The sequence below is a fragment of the Macrotis lagotis genome, chromosome 1, assembly GCF_037893015.1.
Source record: "Macrotis lagotis isolate mMagLag1 chromosome 1, bilby.v1.9.chrom.fasta, whole genome shotgun sequence".
NCBI lineage: Eukaryota > Metazoa > Chordata > Mammalia > Peramelemorphia > Peramelidae > Macrotis > Macrotis lagotis.
This window is the reverse complement of record NC_133658.1, coordinates 432,273,965-432,296,030: the sequence shown is the minus strand read 5'-3', so window position 1 is coordinate 432,296,030 and position 22,066 is coordinate 432,273,965. Positions and strand designations below refer to the sequence as shown.

General features: G+C 38.6%; 1 protein-coding gene across 2 annotated transcripts in view; it reads right to left on the bottom strand.

Moving 5' to 3' along the window:
- Positions 1-19,141: 19,141 nt before the first annotated feature.
- TDRD9 (tudor domain containing 9) overlaps positions 19,142-22,066 on the bottom strand; it is a 191,194-nt gene continuing 188,269 nt past the window's right edge. For both annotated transcript variants that reach the window (XM_074213215.1, XM_074213216.1), the window contains 2 exons: positions 20,920-20,992; positions 19,142-19,506 (listed from right to left, as the gene is read on the bottom strand). In XM_074213215.1, coding sequence (XP_074069316.1) covers positions 19,405-19,506; positions 20,920-20,992 — 175 coding nt within the window. In that variant the 3' untranslated portion in view covers positions 19,142-19,404. The remainder of the gene's footprint in view (positions 19,507-20,919; positions 20,993-22,066) is intronic.

The window sequence follows — 22,066 nt, the reverse complement described above, 5'->3', positions numbered from 1 at the left end:
AACCTACAAAGGGACCCAGTGAAGCAGTTCTCCTACTCAAGGTAACCTGGAAAAGAGCAGAAAGGCTCTGCTCCCCGGGGTTGGAGGGGTGGCCCGCCAGAGGGGTGGCCCACCAGAGCGAAAGAACTTCAGCCTCCCGGAGGCAGCCCCAGGGCACTGGGAACCCCAGCTCACAGCAGTGGGGGAGTCTCCAGAACTACACCCCGGGGAGCACAAGGCACAAAGTGGGGGAACAGCAGGGGATCTCTGCCAGAGCAAGCACGTGGAACCCAGCCCTCAGGGCACACAGGGAGTAGCCCAGATCCGGGAACAGAAGCAGGAGCCCCCAGGGCATGAGCCCATTGAACCTAGGGAGGGGAGTGAAGAAAGAGAGAGAGAGACTGCAGAGCTCTGTGCTCTGCCCCTGGAACAGGACTCTGGGGCTCTGACCACATTCAGATCCTGATTGCAGTCTAGGCCCCTCCATAGAACAGCAGGGCCCCCCCCCCCCTCAGCCCCATGGCAGAGAGGGGCACATACTGAGACCCTTGTGGGAGTGCCCCAAAAGCTCAGGAAGCACCCCAAAACCAGGCCCAGGCAGGGAAAATGAGCAATCAGAGAAATAAGAGGAAGACTATTGAGAAATACTTTGCAAATGAGCCCAAGAAGGATCAAACTACTCAGTCTGAAGATCAGGAAGCACAAGCTCCTGCATCTAAAGACTCCAGGAAAAACAGAAATTGGGCTCAGGCTATGACAGAGCTCAAAAAAGACTTTGAAAATCAAATGAGGGAGTTAGAAGAAAAACTGGGAAAAGAAAGGAAAAACATGAAAATGAAGTCAGCAGCTTAGTCAAGGAAATCCAAAAAAATGCTGAAGAAAATAGCATGTTAAAAACCAGCTTAGGTCAAATGGATAAAACAGTTCAAAAAGTTATGGAGGAGAAGAATGCTTTAAAAAAGCAAAATGGGCCAGATGGAAAAAGAGATAAGAAAACTCTCTGAGGAAAACAAATCCTTCAGACAAAGAACAGAATTCAGGGAGATTGATGAATTTACCAGAAATCAGGAATCAATACTTCAAAACTAAAAAAATGAAAAATTAGAAGAAAATGTGAAACATCTCATTGAAAAAACAACTGATATAGAAAACAGACTTAGGAAAGATAATTTAAAAATTATTGGAATACCTGAAAGTCATGATCAGGAAAAGAGCCTTGACATCATTTTCAAAGAATTACTACAGGAAAATTGCCCTGATATTCTAGAAGCAGAGGGCAAAATAGAAATGGAGAGAATCCTCCGATTCTCCCTGAGAAAGAGATCCCAAAAAACCAACCCCTAGGAATATTATAGCCAAGTTCCAGAACTCCCAAGTCAAAGAGAAAACATTTCAAGCAGCCAGAAGGACACAATTCAAATATCGTGGAGCTGCAGTCAGGATCTCACAGGACTTAGAAGCAACTACATTGGAAGCCTGTAGGGCTTGGAATATAATATACCAGTAGGCAAAAGAGCTTAGAACGCAGCCAAGAATGAACTACCCAGCAAGGCTGAATGTCCTCTTCCAGGGAAAAAGATGGACTTTCAATGAACCAGGGGAATTTCAAAGGTTCCTTTTGGAATGGCCAGAGCTGAACAGAAGGTTTGATCTTCAGATACAGGACTCAGGTGAAACATGGAGATTGGAGGAGAAGGGGAAAATATGAGGGACTTAATGATGATGAACTGCATGTATTCCTGCATAGAAAAATGACACTGATAATACTCATATGAACCTTCTCAGCTAATAGAGCAGGTAGAGGGAGCTTTTATAGTTGAAGCACAGGAGAAAGCTGAATTCGAAGATAAAATATGGTGTAAAAATGGAGTCAATAGAAAAAAAGTGAAATGTAATGGGAGAAAGAAAAAGGAGAGGGGGAATAGGCCAAGATATTTCACATAATAAGATTTTTCTTTATTGCAATGAGCTATTGCAATGATATGGAAGGGGGAAGGCAAGGGGGAATGAGGGAAAGTTTGCTCTCATCAGAGGTGGCTAAGAGAGGAAACAGCATATATACTCAATGGGGTATAGACATCTGGAGTAAGAAGGCGGGGGGGACAGGGGGAAGGGGTGGGGGATGTGAGTGATGGAGGAGAGGATGGACCATGGGGGAAGAGTGGTCAGATATAATACATTTTCTTTTTTACTTCTTGCAAGGGGCTGGGATTGGAAGGCCTGCCCAGGACCATAGGGCCAGGTGGATTATGGGCCTAAGGGGTGGTATGGGGGCTCAGGACCTCTTGGCCCCAGGACCAGGGATCTGTCTGCTGTGCCACTCAGCGACCCTACAGCAGAGTCAGAGTGAAAGGAGAGAGAAAATATAGTACATGGTAGTAGAGAAATAAGAAAGGAGGGAGTTGCAATCAGCAAAGGCACTGGTGGAAAAATATGGAAGTAACTTTTGTGATGGACTTACCATAAAGAATGTGATCCACCCGAGACAGAGTTGTTGGTATTGGAACAAAGACTGAAGCACATTTTTTATTATTATTATTTGGGGGAGGGTGCAGGGCAAATGGGGCTGTGTGGCCTGCCTGGAGACGTATGGCAAGGGTGATTGTTGGTTGTCTGAGGCCGGATTTGGACCCGGGTGCTCCTGGCTCAAGAGCCAATGCTCTGTCTGCCACCCAGCCACCCCTACTATTTTTACTATTTTATTTTGAGTCTTTTTTTTTTTTTTTTGGTTTTTGCAGGGCAGTGGGGATTGGGTAGCTTGCATGTCACATGGCTGGGTGATTGTTGGGTCTACGGGGCTGGATGTGGGCTTGGGTGCTCATGACTCCAGGGCTGGTGCTTCATCCATTGCACCACCTGGCCATACCTATAATTATTACTATTATTTTTTTTAATTTTAATTTTTTTTCACCCCTTTATTGCTCAAGCAAGTCTATTATTTATGGGGGAGGGGGTATTTCATTTACTCTTAAACAAGAATATTTTACTAATGTAAAAAAACATTTGTACAAAATGAGAATTAAAAAATTAAAAAAAAGAAAAAATACCCTTCATGGTACTATCTGAATAAATTTCATGAAATATCATTCTGATCATGTTACCCATATTCAAATTTTATTAGTATTCTACTGAATAAAGAATAAACTTGTAATTTTGGCAAAAAAAAATTCAAATGGGGGCTAGGCAAATGCTTCTATTGTCAAAGAGGGGTCCACATTGCCAGGAAATATAGAAAGAAAAAGTAGAATTTAAGATATGGGAATAAAAGGGGCCCCAGAACATAAGCAGGATTCATAACATTGGAGTTGGGGTAAAAGAAGGGATCACAGATTCTGATGAGGCCCTTTTTAATCCCCCACCCCCAACCCAATCCTGATGTCCTTATTTTCCACTCCCACTGCATCCCTGGCCTGGTGAGCTCAATTTCACCCTCAAAATCAGTGACACAACTTATAATTTCTTACTAGATAGTGGAGCTTCTATTTCAGTTTTTTTTTATTTTAAATTTATTTTTTTATTCTCATTTTGTACAAATGTTTTTTTACATTAATAAAATATTCTTGTTTACAAGTAAACAAAATACCCCTCCTCCCCCATGAATATAGATAGACTTGTTTGGGTGAAAAAAGTAAAGGGGAGAGAAAAAAATTAAAATAAAAAAATAATAATAGTAATAATTGTAGGTATGGCCAGGTGGCGCAATAGATGAAGCAACAGCCCAGGAGCCAGGAGCACCCGAATCCACATCCAGCCTTGTAAACCCAACAATCACCCAGCTGTGTGACATGCAAGCCACCCGATCCCCACTGCCCTGCGAAAAACAAAAAAAAAAGAAAGAAAAAAAGACCCAAAATAAAATAGTAATAATAGTAGGGGTGGCTGGGTGGCAGACAGATCATTGGCCCTTGAGCCAGGAGCACCTGGGTCCAAATCCGGCCCCAGGCACCCAAAGCTCACCTTGCTATGTGGCCCCAGGCAGGCCACCCAGCCCCACTTGCCCTGTACCCTCCCCCCAAATAATAATAACAAAAAATGTGCTTCAGTCTTTGTTCCAATACCAACAACTCTGTCATGGGTGGATCACATTCTTTATGATAAGTCCATCACAAAAGTTACTTCCATATTTTTCCACCATTGCCATTGCTGATCACAACTCCCACCTTTCTTATTTCTCCATTACCATGTACTCTATTTTCTCTCTCCTTTCACTCTGACTCTGCTGTAGGGTCGCTGAGTGGCACAGCAGACAGATCCCTGGTCCTGGGGCCAAGAGGTCCTGAGCCCCCATACCACCCCTTAGGCCCATAATCCACCTGGCCTTCCATTCCCAGCCCCTTGCAAGAAGTAAGAAAGAAAATGTGTTATATCTGGCCACTCTCCCCCCATGGTCCAACCTCTCCTCCTTTATTCACATCCCCACCCCTTCCCCCTGCTCCTCCCTCCTTCTTACTCCAGATGTCTATACCCCATTGAGTAATTTGCTGTTTCCTCTCCTAGCCATCTCTGATGAGAGCAAACATTCCCTCATTCCCCCTTGCCCCCCCCTTCTACATCATTGCAATAGTTCATTGTAATAAAAAAAATCTTATTATGTGAAGTATCTTGGACTATTCCCCCCTCTCCTTTTTCTTTCTCCCATTACATTTCCCTTTTTTCTATTGACTCCATTTTTACACCGTATTTTATCTTCCAATTCAGCTTTCTCCTGTGCTTCAACTATAAAAGCTCCCTCTACCTGCTCTATTAACTGAGAAGTTTCATAGGAGTATTATCAGTGTCATTTTTCTATGCAGGAACACATGCAGTTCATCATCATTAAGTCCCTCATATTTTCCCCTTCTCCTCCACTCTCTAAGCTTCATCTGAGTCCTGTATCTAAAGATCAAACCTTCTGTTCAGCTCTGGCCATTCCAAAAGGAACCTTTGAAATTCCCCTGTTTCATTGAAAGTCCATCTTTTTCCTTGGAAGAGGACATTCAGCCTTGCTGGGTAGTTCATTCTTGGCTGCATTCTAAGCTCTCTTGCCTTCCAGTATATTGTATTCCAAGCCCTACGAGCTTCCAATGTAGCTGCTGCTAAGTCCTGTGTGATCCTGACTGCAGCTCCACAATATCTTAACTGTGTCCTTCTGGCTGCTTGTAATATTTTCTCTTTGACTTGGGAGTTCTGGAACTTGGCTATAATATTCCTAGGGGTTGGTTTTTTGGGATCTCTTTCTCGGAGGGATCGGTGGATTCTCTCCATTTCTATTTTGCCCTCTGCTTCTAGAATATCAGGGCAATTTTCCTGTAGTAATTCTTTGAAAATGATGTCAAGGCTCTTTTCCTGATCCTGACTTTCAGGTATTCCAATAATTTTTAAATTATCTTTCCTAAGTCTGTTTTCCATATCAGTTGTTTTTTCAATAAGATATTTCACATTTTCTTCTAATTTTTCATTTTTTTGGTTTTGAAGTATTGATTCCTGATTTCTGGTAAATTCATCAATCTCCCTGAATTCTATTCTTTGTCTGAAGGATTTGTTCTCCTCAGAGTTTTCTTACCTTTTTCCATCTGGCCCATTTTGCTTTTTAAAGCATTCTTCTCCTCAATAACTTTTTGAACTGTTCTATCCACTTGACCTAAGCTGGTTTTTAGAATGCTATTTTCTTCAGCATTTTTTTGGATTTCCTTGACTAAGGACTGACTTCATTTTCATGTTTTTCCTTTCTTTTCCCAGTTTTTCTTCTAACTCCCTCATTTGATTTTCAAAGTCTTTTTTGAGCTCTATCATAGCCTGAGCCCAATTTCTGTTTTTCTTGGAGTCTTTAGATGCAGGAGCTTGTGCTTCCTCATCTTCAGACTGAGTATTTTGGTCCTTCTTGGGCTCATTTGCAAAATATTTCTCAATAGTCTTTTTTGTTTCTCTGCTTGCTCATTTTCCCAGCCTGGGCCTGGTTTGGGGTGTTTCTTGAGCTTTTGGGACACTCCCACAAGGGTCTCAATGTGTGCGGCTGTCCTCCCTCCTGGTCTGTGAATGACCATAAGCGCCCCCATCTGCCAAGGGGCTGATGTGGGGGGGGGGGCTGCCGTTCTATGGGGGGGCCTAGACTGTGGTCAGGATCTGAATGTGGTCAGAGCCCCAGAGTCCTGTTTCAGGGGCAGAGGACAGAACTAGGCAGTCTCTCTTCACTCCCCTCCCTCAGCTCAATGGGCTCATGCCCTGGGGGCTCCTGCTTACTGGCTCCGCCTGCTTCTGTTTCCTGGATCAGGGCTAGCTGCTTGCTGTGTGCCCTGAGGGCTGGGCTCCACGTGCTTGCTCTGGCAGAGGTCCCCAGCTGTTCCCCCACTTTGTGCTCGGTGCTCCTCGGGGTGCATCTCAGGAGACTTCCCCTGCTGCTGTGAGTTGAGACCCCCAGTGCCCTGGGGCTGCCTCTGGGAGGCTTTCTTTGGCTCTGGCGGGCCACCCCTCTGGCAGGCCGCCTCTCTAATCCCGGGGAGCAGAGCCTTTCTGCTCTTTTCCCTGATTACCTTGAGTAGAACTGCCTCAGTGGGTCCCTTTGTGGGTTCTGTCTCTCGAAAGGTTAGTTGAGAGTCCTTAGCTGATGAATTTTATCAGAGAGCTCCTAAGACTGGATCCCTTCTTGTTGCCATCTTGGCTCCGCCCCCCATTTCAGTTTTAATGAGTAAGCCAAATATGTCCCTAAATTGTCACTCTGAATATAATTGTTGGCCTTCTTTCAATAGAACATTCCATTCTCCTTAGTCAAGGAATCATAAGGAAACTACATGCATGGGGCAATAGAGTTAATTGTCCTAGTTTTTTTTTTAATGGTGGAATACATAAGTGGGGAAGAAGGGGAAAAAAAATCTAACCTCTAAACCGTAAGATATTTTGTGAGATTTCAGTGATCAAAATGTATATTCCTTTGGGCAGAGCACCCACAACTTAGGGTATAAGACAATTAACTCTTTTGCCCCATACAGTTTCATTTATGATTTCTTGATAATACAGCATTGGAAATCCAGGCTTTAATAAAGTCCATTGGAATTTAGCTGGAGTTATTTAACCAATACCAATCACTCTGGCTCTCACTGATCCCAGATAAAGCCTCACTTGGTCATTGTTTGGGTTTTGATATTTCAGAGTGAGTGTAAATAGCAATAATTTCACCAGAAATTCTGAGGGTCTTCTCCGCAATTGTTTTTTCAACTAGGTAAAAGAGGCCATTTTTTACCTAACCATAATCACTGAATGGGTGTTGCCTGACAGAGACCTGGGAAATACCGTAGTTTAAAAAGGTCAAGGTTAGGGGCAGCTAGGTGGCACAGTGGATAAAGCACCGGCCCTGGAGTCCGGAGTACCTGGGTTCAAATCTGGTCTCAGACACTTAATAATTACCTAGCCATGTGGCCTTGGACAAGACACTTAACCCCATTGCCTTGCAAAAAATAAGATAAAAAAGGTCAAGGTCTCCCACTGCATGAAGAGCCATCTCCAGGCATCCTTATCCCTATCTTGCCCGTTTCTAGATGTCTCCAGAGAGTGTGTGAGGCTGGCAATTTTGTCTTGCCAAATTTAAATCCAAGTCAAGACATTGCCTTCCTGATGTCATTGGTCTTCAAGAACATTAACCTATTAATTAACCAAGATTGATGCATGGAAATGATGTGTTCTGAGAATCACAATAAGTGAACTGTTGTCCTCCCCCTTACATTGCTCCCTCTCAGATCAGACCAAGGTGGGAATTAATTCTCTCCCCCCCCCTTTGAAATGCTTTTTGGAGACCCTCCAAAATGCCAAAGCCAATTCCCAGAGTCTATATATGAATAAGACAGTTTCTTTAGCTTTTTATAAACAGAAACTACAAGACAGATGAGGGAACTTCATGACACAGGAGCTGCAGTTTAGACTAGGCCCTTGTACTTCTTGTTGCATCACTTAAGTCTAGGGAAGATCTACACCAATAATTTCCAGTAGACCAGCAGGACTCAACCCACTTGGGAAGGCTGGTTCCAAGTACTGCTGACCATTCCAACTGCAATTGGAGAAAAGGACTCTTGTATACTCTTCCCTCATGTGAAACCTGCCCCTTTATATACATTTTGCAATACATTATGCCTTAATGATGTCACTCATTGTCCTTTCTTCCACACTTAACTCTTCCTGAAAGGGTAGGGAACTGAGAAGCACCTTGGTAAATAGAGGAATGTGGATGCTTCTAACCACTTGCTCAATTTCCTATTTCTGCCTATGCAGATGACATTTCTTGTATCATTTTGATCCCAATATTAACTGTTGTTTTTCACTACTTTTCTCAGGAAGACTAGAGAATGAGACCCTAAACATACTCTACTTGTCTTTAAAGAATTGGTAAATTTAGGAGATTGGATCAAGTTTTAAATAAATTTTAGCGTGTCATTTATTTTATGCTAGGTAATCCATTGTGCAAATCTAGCTGGCCTTGTTCTGATGTTACCTGTTGTGCTCTTCTCACCAGTCCATTTGGAAGTTTGGAAAAGATTTAATGCTGTGAGTAATCTTCATGTTGAGATTGGGCCCAACTTAAATCCCCCTAAAGCTACTAGGGCTCATGGATATTGGGTGTGTCATCACATACACACACCAAGGGATCCCTGATCTATGGGAAGTTGTCCCTGTCACAAAGAATGAGAGTTTCTTATACCCAAGGTTTAATTTTTTTTAGGTTCTTTGCAAGGCAAACAGGGTTAAGTGGCTTGCCCAAGTCCACACAGCTAGGTAATTATTAAGTGTCTGAGACCAGATTTGAACCCAGGTACTCCTGACTCCAGGGCTGGTGCTTCATCCACTATGCCACCTAGCGCCCCCCAAGTTTTAATTTTGCTCCATCTTTGACAGGAAAATTTAAAAATTATAGCTTTATTTCAGTATAAAGTGTAAGTTCCTAACAAAGATACTAAAATGGACCAACCCTAGAGACCAGTAAGTTTAACCTCCCTAAGGAGTGATAACATTAAGATTAAATAGGCCCTAAGGAGAACAGCAGTATACCAAGACCTCAACTGTCTTAATTGCTGTTAGTTTACCTTTTCCCTTTTCTATTACTCAGGGCCATGGTGCCAATCTTTAGTTTCAGCAAAATAACTAATTGTATCTATAACTTAACCTTTTCCAATATAACTAAGGGGAGATTTCATCTGTGCTAGTTTGTCTCCATAAGAATTATGCAGACCATGAGCCCAAATATGTTTCCCTAGCAAACCTTACCAGAAATGGTTTAAATTGGAATAAGTATGACAACAGTTTTGCTGGATCAAAGTTGGCTCCCAATGACTTCACATGGATTGTAATAAGCAGCTTTTTTTTTAGGTTTTTGCAAGGCAAATGGGGTTAAGTGACTTGCCCAAGGCCACACAGTATTAAGTGTCTGAGGATAGATATGAACTCAGGTACTCCTGACTCCAGGACTAGTGCTCTATTCACTGCACCACCTAGTCACCCCCAAGCAGTTCCATTTTCATCTCCCTTCCCTCCATCTGTCCCTAACTGGTTTGGAATATGTGAGATTGCTATTAACCCCATGAGTTTCACAATTTAGTCACACCACAGAGGTTAGGGAGTGGAAGTTACACTAGATCCTGGAAGCCAAGTGACATAGATGTTGGAAGATGGTATTGTGGATAAAGATCCTCTGGCCCCTATTTCCATCTTTTGGGGTCACAGGAGCTGCTACACATCTCTTACTTGGAATTGAGAAACTTGCCCAGGTCACAAGTGAATTCACCTCCTCCCTTCAAATCAAGGTGGACAAATGGCCCTGCAGAATGACAGTCTCAGACATGATTTCTGCTTCTTAAGCAGGGTCTGTGTTATGATTTCAACTTGCTGTTCCTCAAACAGGGAGAAATCATGACAAGCCTCTATGAAATCCAACAAGTTACAAAAGAAATGCAACAGGGAAATTGCTTATTAGCAATCATAGGTGAATGGGTTCTCCTTGCTTTTGCCTCATTATTTTTCTTGAATTGTGTTAGATGTCATAGGGAAGGGGTCAGCTACCTCTTGCAATGATCAAAGGGATAGAAGGAATTGTAACTATGGACACACTGTCTCTATCATGTGACCATCTTCCAATTTCTTGATTTCCCATATAGCAGATTTCTGGGGAAATTCCCAAATCTTGTTCTCCTCATTCACAATTCAAAAAGTTAATAATCGTTCCCCAACTTTATATCTTGGTTGATATTCTTTGATTGTTTTCAATACATAAAAATCTGTCTTCCCTTGTACGTGACCATGAGAAAATGCCTCTACAGGAAACATTCCTTGATGAATACTCATTTTTCTATATGATTCGCTTTTCTTGCTGTTCTTGAATCAATTTGAAATGAATAGGACATTCAAGCTTCTTCCCTCTAAGTTTATTAACTTAACATTTTGACCATTTGGCCTTATTCTTATGTTCAAATCTAAACGCAATGTCAGTGTGGCATACAAGTTTATGACTCTTACCTAGATACCTATAGTGAAGAACATTTACAGAATGATTAAGACTGAAACCAAAATGACTTGGGTGATGTCTACTTTACGATTCAGGAGTTTAAGCAGAGTTATACCTTCAGACTGTTAAAATTATTATTGCAAAGATCAGTAAAGTTGATTGAGAATGGAGTTCAAACATCACCTCAGCACAAAAAACTCACCGATTATTAATGGAAAGATATCACCATACTTGTGTCATGGCCTGCAAAACTGGCCAAATGATGTATTCTTTTGTGTTTTCCAAAGTTGTGAATAAAGTGCTTTTTAAATATATATGGAATTTTAAGTGCTGTACTCAAGTTGTACAGTTTACAGGCATGAATGGAAATAGCTGGTTTAACCAAAGCTTGGGGGGGGCATCAATGTGAAGTTGATTTCTTCTACATGGTGCTGATGTGGCTACAAAAAGGCACAGCAGGCACAGATTTCTCTCCAGTCTGCCCCATGTCAACTTTTCAAGTTGGACTTCATGTTTTTAAAACCATCATCTTCTCCCTTTGGACATAAAAATTTCTAGATGTGTTTCAGCTGAATTTCTTCTTTGGAACTCAGATGGATCACAATTATCCTGACCAGACTAAATCTCTGATAACTTGGTCCAAGAATAAAATTTAAATGCTATTTTTGTTTCTTCTTTGGTCTTCTTTAAGTTCCTAAGATGGATTCAATATACCTAAGGAATGAAATACCCAGGAACTTATCCTGCCATTAGGAACAATGCCCTGATGATGATGGAGGTGGTCCCAGTGAAGTAAGGGTTTCATAGATGTGATGGTTAAGGGGGGAAAACAGACAAATGGCAGATGGGAGACAGCATGGTACTGTTCTACAGTTACCTGACTTTTTTGAAATGAAAACCAATGCATTTTATTAGATATGACTAAACATTCTAGCAAGTCAAGATCTCTTTATGGATCTGATTTCATTATCCATTTTGTTAGATATGCCTCCCACTTCTGGTCATCTTCACATCTGATAAGCATGCTAGTAATGTCTTCATCCAATTCATTTTCGAACATATTTTATAGCCCAGAGTCAAGAAAAAATGGTGAGGAAGATGGGAAAGAATTCACTACAGTCAAGTGACTATCAAATCATTAATAAATACTCTCAAGTCTAGCCATTCAGATATTTCTGAATCCACATATGCATTAACCAAGTTCAATTTTTTGCCTTTTCTAATAAAAATGACTTATTAAGTACTTTGCTAAAAATCTAGGTAAATTTTTCCTACAGCACCCTCCTGACCTACAGAGGGAAAAAAAATTATTTAGGCATAAACCATTCTTGATGAAGCTAAGCTAGAGTTTTGCTTTGACTTTTTCCTTTTACAAGTTTTCACTACCTATATTAATGCACACACTACACACACTTTCTAGAATTTTGCCAAGAATCAATGTCAAACTTCATGGTCTATATGGTTTTCATGCAATTCTCTCTCCTTTAACTGGAAATTAGGATAGCTATTCTATCCCTCTCAAAATTCCAGAATCTTTGAGAATCAGTGACAGTAGTTTAGCAATCTTATTTCAGTTCCTATAGCAGAGGTTGTATATCATTTGGGTCAGATGATTTGAATTCATCAAAGACAGCTAGATATTTTTATGTTCTTTCTACATATCTTTAGTTCAATTCTCCATTAGCTATTTTATTTTGTAATGGATAGTTTTTTAACTGAGAAAACAGAAGCAAAATGAGAAAAAAATTGTCAGGTAGTTCTGCTTTAGTTATTATCTTCCTCTCCATTTTGAACAGTAATAATTTTCTTCCAACAAAGGTTTAAAAGTTTAAACAAAACCCATATCCTTCCTCTCAAGTAAGTTTACTTTAAACATCATTACTTTGTCATTTTTTTTTAGATTTTTACAAGGCAAATGGAGTTAAGTGGCTTGCCCAAGGCCACACAGCTAGGTAATTATTAACTGTATGAAGTCATCTGAACCCAAGTACTCCTGACTCCAGGGCCAGTGCTCTATCCACTGCACCACCTAGCTGCCTATGTCATTAATTTTTTAAGGACTGTGCTATATTTTTGTATTCATCCTACTATTTATCCTTGTTTTCATCTTGTATATGTCATTAAATGTCTAAGTTGGTTAGAAAGTCCCCTTTGCAGTCATTTCAGTTTCTTTAAACAACTTCTGTTTTTATTACTCTTTGGGACAGTTTCTATAGGTTTTTCAAATTTTTATTCTTGTGAAGGATTGTTTTTATGAATTTTCAAAATTTTATTCATATAAAGGATGTGTTCTTCCTTCCTATGGGGCTTTCACCTATAAACTCTTGAGATCCCACCTATTCTTTCCTCTAAACCCATTTAAGCTTGCTTTTCTTAAAATGTTTCATTTTCCCTTTTCTCTCACCCAAACTGAGATAGTGATTTTTCTTTCAGTGATGTCCAGCATTTCCACTGGAGCACCCTGCTGCTAGTTGTTAAGAATCACAAAAACAATATGATTTCCTCTTGTTGTTGTCTTTTTTTTCTCAAGGCAATGCGGTTAAGTGACTCACCCAAGGTCAACACAATTAGGTGATGATTAAGTGTTGGAGGTCAAATTTGAACTCATGTCCTCCTGACTCCAGGGTTGGTACTCTATCCATTGAGCCACCTACCTGCCTCATCTCCATTTTTTTTAGGGATGTAATTATGTTTATTTATTTATTTATGGGTTGTTGTTTTTTTGCAAGGCAAATGGGGTTAAGTGGCTTACCCAAGGCCACACAGCTAGGTAATTATTAAGTGTCTGAGTTCGGATTTGAACCCAGGTACTCCTGACTCCAAGGCCAGTGCTTTATCCACTACGCCACCTAGCTGCCCCTGTAATTATGTTTATTAATTCAGGCAAAGAAATATTAATTATTCTCCCTTTGCCAGATAATGAGCATTCCAGGAGATAGTCTAATAACTTTTCTGAACTTTTTTTAATCTCTTTTCTGTCCCAGTGATCTGAAAGTAAACTCTGTGGAGATAACTTTATCTTTCCTCTGTTGATCTTCATTCAAATGTTCTCTAATAAGCTTTATTCTTCTTGTTCCTGTTCTCCTCAATGAAGTATAAGATCTTTTGGGGTTTTTTTGGTTTTTTTGCAAGGCAATAGGGTTTTAAGTGGCTTGCCCAAGGCCACACAGCTAGGTAATTAATAAGTGTCTGAGGCCAGATTTGAATTCAGGGACTCCTGACTCCAGGGCCGGTGCTCTAAACACTGCACCACCTAGCTGCGAAGTATAAGATCTTAAGACAGAATGCTATTCTCATGTTCAATTCTTAACCCTTATGCCTACTTTATTTCATTTGAATAAGGTATAACCTCCCTGAAGCATATTCCAGCTCTGACTTTCAACCTGATAAATTTTAGGTCAGGTTTGCCCCTTATAGCAGCTCTAGTTTATCTTAACTTTTTACACATAAAATTAAGTGCATTTTCACATATACTGTATTTCAAAAGTCCTAAGTTTTGTTGCTAGTTTCTTTCCTGGATTTGATCTTGTATGAACATCTGTCTCTACCAATCTTTTTTTCCTACTCTAGAGATATTTCCTTATTAGCTTGGTGGATTTCCTTTCTACTTGTTCCTTGAGAGCTTAAAGCCCTTTTGAACAGATTTTGTTGTTCAGTCACAATCTCATTTGATTGTTTTTAACTCTTCACAACCCTATGAACCACAGAACAACAAATTCTTCAATCCTCCACTATATCCAAAGTCAAATCCAAAGGTTCATGTTCATTGCTTCCATGACTATTTATTTCATCCTGTACTTTTTCCTTCTCCTCTTGCCTCCAATCTTTCTCAAAATCAGAACCATTTCCATTGAGTCCTATTTCCTCATTAAAGTACATTCAGTTATGAATTCATAATTATGAATTATGAATTAATTTCCTAAAACACTGACCAATTTGATCTCTTAGCTATTCAGGAGACTCTCAAAAGTCCTCTCTAGAATCACAATCAAGCACATTGATTCTGCTGCATTTAGCTTTCCTTACAATTCAACTCTCACTGTCATATGCTACTACTGAAATTGACCCTTTTAACCTCTTTGTTGACTAAGTGGTGTCTCTGTATATTAGAATGCTGTCCAGATTTGCCAAAGTTTTCTGTTCAAAAAACAAGTATCTTTTAATTTCAAGGTTTATGGCCACCATCTGCAGTGATCTTTGAGCCCAGGAATATAAAATCTGACACTGCCTCCATTTCTTTTCTTTATATTTTCCAAGAAGATGAGACCAACTGCCATGATCTTAGTTTTTTAAATGTTAACCTTCAAGACTTCTCTTTCTTACATGCTCCTCTTTCTTAATCCTTCTTCACTTTCTGTCATTAGACCATATAAAGTATGACCTAAATAACAAACCTTATGAATTTGAAGTGGAGGTGGTGAATAGATTTAAGGGATCATATCTGTTAAGTATATTGCCTAAAGAACTATGTACAGAGGTTGCAATACTGTTTAAAGAGGCAACAACAAAAAACTTTACAAAGAGAAAGAGTAAGAAAGCAAAATGGCTGTTCAATGAGACTTTACAAATAAACTGGGAAGGAAAATGAAAAAGAAAAGTATACCCATGAAGAATTCCAAAGAACAGCAAGAACAGATAAGGTTTTCTTAAATAAGCAACGAAAAGAAATAGAAGAAAATAAAAGAATGAGAAGAATAAAAGATCTCTAAGAGATATCAAAGGAATGCTTCATGCAAAAATGGGCAGGATAAAAGACAAAAATAGTAGGGCCTTAACAAAGCAGAAGAAATCAAAAAGAGGCTGCAAGAATATACAAACAAATACAAGAAAGATCTTAACATCACAGATAGACCACAATGATGTAGTCCCTGATCTAAAACCAGGCAATCAGGAGAATAAAGTCAAGAGGACCTGAGAAAGCACTGCTAATCAAAAGGCTGGGGAAGGTGATGGAATTTCAGCTAAGCTATTTAAAATTTTAAAAGGTGATACTGTTTACATGCTGTTAAAGTTCTTCACTCTTTATGCTCACAAATTAACAGTAGCCATTAGACTGGAAAAAAATCAGCTTAAATTCTAATCCTTAAAGAAGGGTCAAAGAATGTCAAAGATTGTTCAACTTACTCAATAATTGTACTTATTTCCCATGCCAACAAGATTATGCCTAAAACTCTGTAAGAAATATGTAAATCAAAAATTACCAGAAATAGAAGCTGGTTTTTAAAGAGGCAGAGGAACTAGAGTCCAAATTCCCAACATTCACTGGAATGTGTTAAACTCTAGGCAAAGGTACTATTTTTCTGCCACTGTTAGATGTATTTTATTGCTGTTCTAGAACTCGTACAATTTAGGCTATGATCCAGAAATCCAAATCCCATTCTCAGACACCATTCTTCTTCACTAGCTATGTTCACAAATCTCCCTTTCTCTTCTGAGGTTGTGGTATTTGATAGGCAGCACTGATGAAAAATCACCTAGCCCTGAAGTCTTAATTTTCTCTGCCATAAAATCTATAATCTTTAGCAAATTCTTTCTAGGTGTGTTCAAATGAAATGCCATAAAGAGATCTAAGTGGGGACTGATCAGGGAATTTCCTAATCAAGTGATGGGTTCCCCAAGTATGAGTCTTTATTTGAAGACAAGTCCCATGACTGTGGACATAACCACTGGCATGTTCTGAAAAGAAAAAGAGAAGCCTTATCATTGGGTGACTCAGATTCAAGGAAATAAGATGCTTATAGGAAGAGATATGAGCAGGTAGGTGGTACGCTAGACAGAATGCTGGGTCTGAAGAAAGACTCATCTTCCCGAGTTGATATCTTGCCTCAGACACTTACTAGCTCTGTTAACTGGGACAAGTTACTTCACCCTGTTTTCCTCAGTTTCCTCATCTACAAAATGAGCTAGGGAAGGAAATGACAAACCACTCCAATGTCTGCCAAGAAAACCCAAACTCATAGCAACGAGTCAGATACAAATGAAAAAACTGAACATCAATCATCTATAAAAGTAAGCCACAATACCTTTTGAGATCCTTCTGCTAGGCAAAACACCCCAAGGATGTCAAAAGATGAAAAGGAAAGGTCCTATTTACACCAAAATATTCGTAACAGCACTTTCCATGGCAAGAAAGAAATGTAAACAAAAAAGATTTCCATCAATTGGAATATTAATATAATGAAAACTTACAAAAATTAATGAATATGAAGAATTAACTAAATCATGAAAAAGACTTACAAGAACAGATACCAAATGAATTAAGTGGAATCAGAAAAATTGGAATGAAGAGTAAATTCTTAAATCTGATATTTATCTTAGCTTGAAACTTTGAACATTGTCTTTCTAGAACAAGAGTTCTTAACCTTTTTTGTATATCATGAATTCCTTTAGCAGTCTGAAGACTTATGGACCCCTTTCTCAGAATAATGTTTTTAATGGAAAGAAATGTTAAATATCAGTTGGAAAAATAAAGTTGTAATATCTTTCTCATCCAAATTTATGAACCAAAAGAAAGCTAGACACAGACTCTGCTTAAAAGAATACTGTTCTAGGAGACCTCCTCAACAATGTGCTCCTTAATGGAATTAGAGTCTTGCCACTACAGTCCATGAAGCTGAAATAATAAAGACAGACACATTACAAAATCATATTGGAGTAGGGGAGGGAGGAAGAGAGTTAAATTTGAACATTCCCCACTGGTTTGGTGGTTTCTTGAATAACAGAGATGTAAAGAGGAAACTGCTTTGTCATCAGCCCCTAAAATACATTTCACCTCTAGGATGAGTATAAACTACAAGGGAAGACTTTACAATTCTTAGGGAACTATGAAGGATTCTAACGAAAAAGAGAATTTGCTGGAACATCAAAGATGTCAACTCCAAGTTTTGGTTCCTTCTGAGGGAAGTTTAAGTGTAATTCAAAAGTCTTGTTTTATGTATCTGCTTCTGGGTTCCTATAAGGCCTTTGAATTTAATATACTGAGTGATTTAAATGGAAGCTGATGAGTCCTTTATCTACTTTTAGAGAAAACTAAACATGAGTTACAGCTAATCTTTATTTACTGATGTTCCTGGAGTAATTCCTTTTGAGGACAATGAACTAAAGAAAGAAAATTAGGAAACAAATATCAGGTCTGAATTTAGTCCATATGAACACCAAGTCATGAGGGACAAAAAGCTACAAGTGGCATAATCAATAATCATCAATTTAGCAAATCCCTCTTCAAACACAGAGTGAGATTTCCTTTGACAATCCGTACAAGTGAGTCATTATTTTTTAGAAGATAAGTAGCTGCTTCCTTTACAAAACATCTACTTGGGGCAGCTAGGTGTGGCAGTAGATAGAGCACCAGCCCTGGAGTCAGGTGGACCTGAGTTCAAATCCTACCTCAGACACTTAATAATTACCTAGCTGTGTGGCCTTGGGCAAGACAATTAACCTCAATTACCTTGCAAAAACTAAAAAACAAACAAACAAACAAAAAGATAACATCTAGTTCCTTTGTCTGAGGAAAAGCCTTGATTCTCCTTCCTTTTTTTTGTCATTCATTCTTCTACTCTTGTAACTCAGGTCTGGAATATTTCATTCTCCTAAGTAAGCAGAGATTGGAAAAGTATTTTTAAGTCCCCTTTTCTTTTATTTTAAGAGGGAGAATTTTAAGAATTGATAACTATTACTTAAGCAGAATAAAATTTTATGCATATTATTGCAAAATTATGCTTGTTCTTCTTACTATAAGTTTGATTCTATTTCCAAGTCTTCCTCTTTCTTTTTAACAATAGGTCTAAAGCACAATGTAATGACAACTTCAAACAATGCAGAAGAAATTACATGGAGAAATAAGTATTTCAAAAAGTGGGAAGTTGCATTTGGGAAAAACTAGTATCCTGGCTACCAAGTTTTTAGCATTACTGATCCCATGTAAGCACAACTCATTTATTAAACAGATCTATCTCAGAAAAGTAGAATGAAAACTCATTTTTTAAAAAGCAGAATATTTTAGGAGCTGGCTGCTGCAAGCAAACAAACCTATGTTGAAGTTTTTTTATGAAACAATTATTTAATGACCTTCTACCTTAGACCTCATGTGACACTAATGCAATTATTATATAATGTTTATTACAGCTATCTGTGTCTCATCCTCCATCTAAAAGTTGAATTTCATGATAACATGGACCATGTCATATCTGACTTTTGGCATTTCATGTTTGTTGAATGAATAATCACTGTTGCTTATTGATTTTTCTTAAAGTTGCAAACATTTGTACTTCTCTGACTAAAAGAATGGGAAAAGCAATGACTTTACCTCATGACTTTTATTGTTATAGCTACAGCAGGTGAAAAGCAGTCTCTACTGTCACCAAGGTGATCTAAGGGGGGTGACCTGAATAAACATTTTAAATATACAAAACAAAATTTAGATTTAAAAAAATTTTTCTTCCTCACAAAACAAAAATTAGAATATGCCATAAGCATTACAGAATTCAGATTTCCCTCCATGACAACCCGCGCTTCATAGGCTTTGTATCTTGAATAAGCCATTAAACTGCTGAAATAATAGAAAAATACAACCATTTTCAGAACAGCATATACAACAATAAGCTCCTCTCCTCTGTTCACCTCATACTTCTCTGAATTAGCAGCAGAATAAAAAAAGAAAATATATGCTCGTCTTTAAATAAACCTTTTTTTCTGAATAGCTTTGGCAAAAATGTTTATTTTCCTACACTGATTTTTCATTTTTTTAATGGAAAGGCTGTTTTTCCCCAAAAAAGTCATACCATCCTATTTCTACCCCACTCCCCCTTACAAGCTGTTGAAGCCCTTGGATAGCCCTCTTTCCAATTCAGTAGACAGCAGGTCCACTGGCTACAATTCTTGGTAAAAGAAAAGTACAAAGAACTTAAACCCACTTTTACATAACTTCCTTTATGCTAAATCTTGATTATAATTCGATGAAATATCTAGGTACTTAATACAATCAGTTTATGAAGCTGATAAAGGAATGTATATTTTCCTCTTCCACTCTCCCTGTCAGACTGTTCCATGATCAGCTTGGGATCTACCTAAAGATGAGAAAAGTACAATAGTAAGGAAATTATTTATCATTGCTGGTGATTCTAAAATTGTGAATACATCTTTGTTTCTTAAGCTATGAGAAAAATGTTCTTTGTCATTCAAAATATTTCTTTAAAATTAAATCCTGCTTTTCTATTCTAAAACTTATAATAATCATTAACTTATAATAGCCCAATTAAGTCCACCTTTTCTCAGGTCACCCCTTTAGAACACTGTGCTGACATGGGTACAAATCTAATTATTGAGCATTGACAAACGTCTAAAAAGGTTTTCTCATGGTTGTTCTCAACATCAAGATTTGGAAACAATCTGAAGGGCCTTCTCACATAAGCAGGAACTAAAATTAATACTTAAACCAATCAAGAATCCTCTAGGTTTAGTTGTTAAGGACATCAAATTGCAGCCTGAGTTTTAATGAAAAGGATTGTTTCACCCTACATTTTCTTTTTTTTTTTTAAGTTTTTGCAAGGTAATGGGGTTAAGTGGCTTGCCCAAGGCCACATGGCTAAGTAATTATTAAGTGTCTGAGGCCAGATTTGAACACAGGTACTCCTGACTCCAGGGCCGGTGCTTTATCCACAGCACCACCTAGCCGTCCCTCACCCTACATTTTCAAGGAGTTGCATTTCAGCTGAGGTTCTCTTTATCTATGATACTAGGAAATCTTAAAGTGAAAAATGAATTCTGCTAGAGAATGAAAAAAGGCAAACTACACTAAGTTTTCTTATCTTTCAAGTGAGGGCATAGTGTTTAGCTAATTTCTAAGGTCCCTTCAAGTTCTAAGATTTTGTTACTTTGTGTAAAGTGACATGCCCAGTACAAGATGATTTTTAAAAATGACCCAAAGGGCACTAGTAATTCATAATCTGCTTTTAAAAGGTGTCAGATTAGTCAAATCTGACCTAGTGCTCCTGCTTATTCCCAAAGTATTTTGTATAGAAATAACCTTTTTAAAAGCAGATATTTCTGAGGAGTCTGTAAATACTACACTCAGTTAATATATCACTAAATCAGCTATCCTCCCTTTCTAATTCTCTGGATACCAGTCAACCTAGTTTGACTTCTTGAACCCTTAACCAATTGGACTCATTCTGATCCTGTTTGTAACAAACACTTTTGGTCTGAAGTCAAGGATCATCAGAGGGTTCATAAAGAAATAAGGACTGGGAGGGGGGAGAAGACCACTGAATTCAGCAGTCACTGATCACCTCAGTAGAGCAATTACATATGTAAAAGGAAGGCACTAATCAAGGTATTGGGGATGCAAAGATGAAAATAATTACCTTCAGCTTACTCCTGACTCTTCTCCAACTTTAACCTCTCCTACCTTAACCAATGGTCTTTTTCTAACCCAGTCTTTAACACAAACAGTTTCAAGTCTTAATACCTTAGAAGCTTACCTGATTCCAATCATATGTTTTTTCATACCATGTGGGAGTAATTATTTCTCTTGGTTTCAATTTGCAGAACAGGCTGAAAATTTTTTTAAAAAGTTACCAAAAATTAACAAGCATTGCAAATCTAAGCAGATTCTAGAGCCCTTACCTTTGAGACATAAAGTAAGTTCTATTCCTCTAAAATGAACTATTTCTATTTTAAAGTATAGGTGTCAAAGTATACACACACACACACACACACACACGTATGTACGTATGTACATAAGTATATATGTATATTAACAGTAGCAGAGCATACGAGCTCTGGTAGATTCTACCTGGTGGGAAAGGCTCAAACGCACTTTGCAACTGTTATTAGAAATTCAGAAAGACTCATTGCTAAGATGTAGACCCCTAGGGAATAAATTTTTTTGTCTACAATAATTCATAAACCTTTCTACTAAACAAGGCTGTTGGGATTTCAGTCTATATCAACTGAGGTGGCATCCACACAAATTAAATCATAGTTTTATTTTGTTTTGTTTTTGGTGATATTTAAGCATATAATTAAAAGTATATTTGCACATTATAGCAGGCAGGAGGAATAAGGACAAGCCTATTCTGTGACAGTAGCCAAGGCAGTGGAAAGAATCTTGGATTTATAATGAAAATCAGATAAAAGATATGCAACATTTGTCGCTGCTGTGAATACCTAAAAAAGAACCTTAGAAAAGCTACAACTGCTCTGAGCCCAAGTTCATCCCTTGGATATGAAGGGATAGAAGTCTAAAGTCTTTTCCACTGTCTCTTTACAATTCCACTGTCCCTTTGAGTATGGACCTTTAAGTTAGTTGGTGTAGGAAATTCTTGGTGAAGAAATGTGATCCAGTGGTATAGATTTGCAATTCATTTCAACTTATATTCCTAGTCACTGGAAGGAATGTGAGACTGAGCAGCCTGCCTATATTCACAAAGCTGTTTCATGCAAGAGGCACTAACTCAGTCCAAGACTTCTGGACTCTAAGGAGCACTACTTCAAGCCACCTCCCTCCTCTAACTGATATTTTAAAGTTGGTTTTCTCTGTATCTATTCAATTACTATACATTTTCTGTCTGCCCACCACTGTAGGCTCTGTGAAATGCAACCAAACTAAGTAATCATTTCTGAATA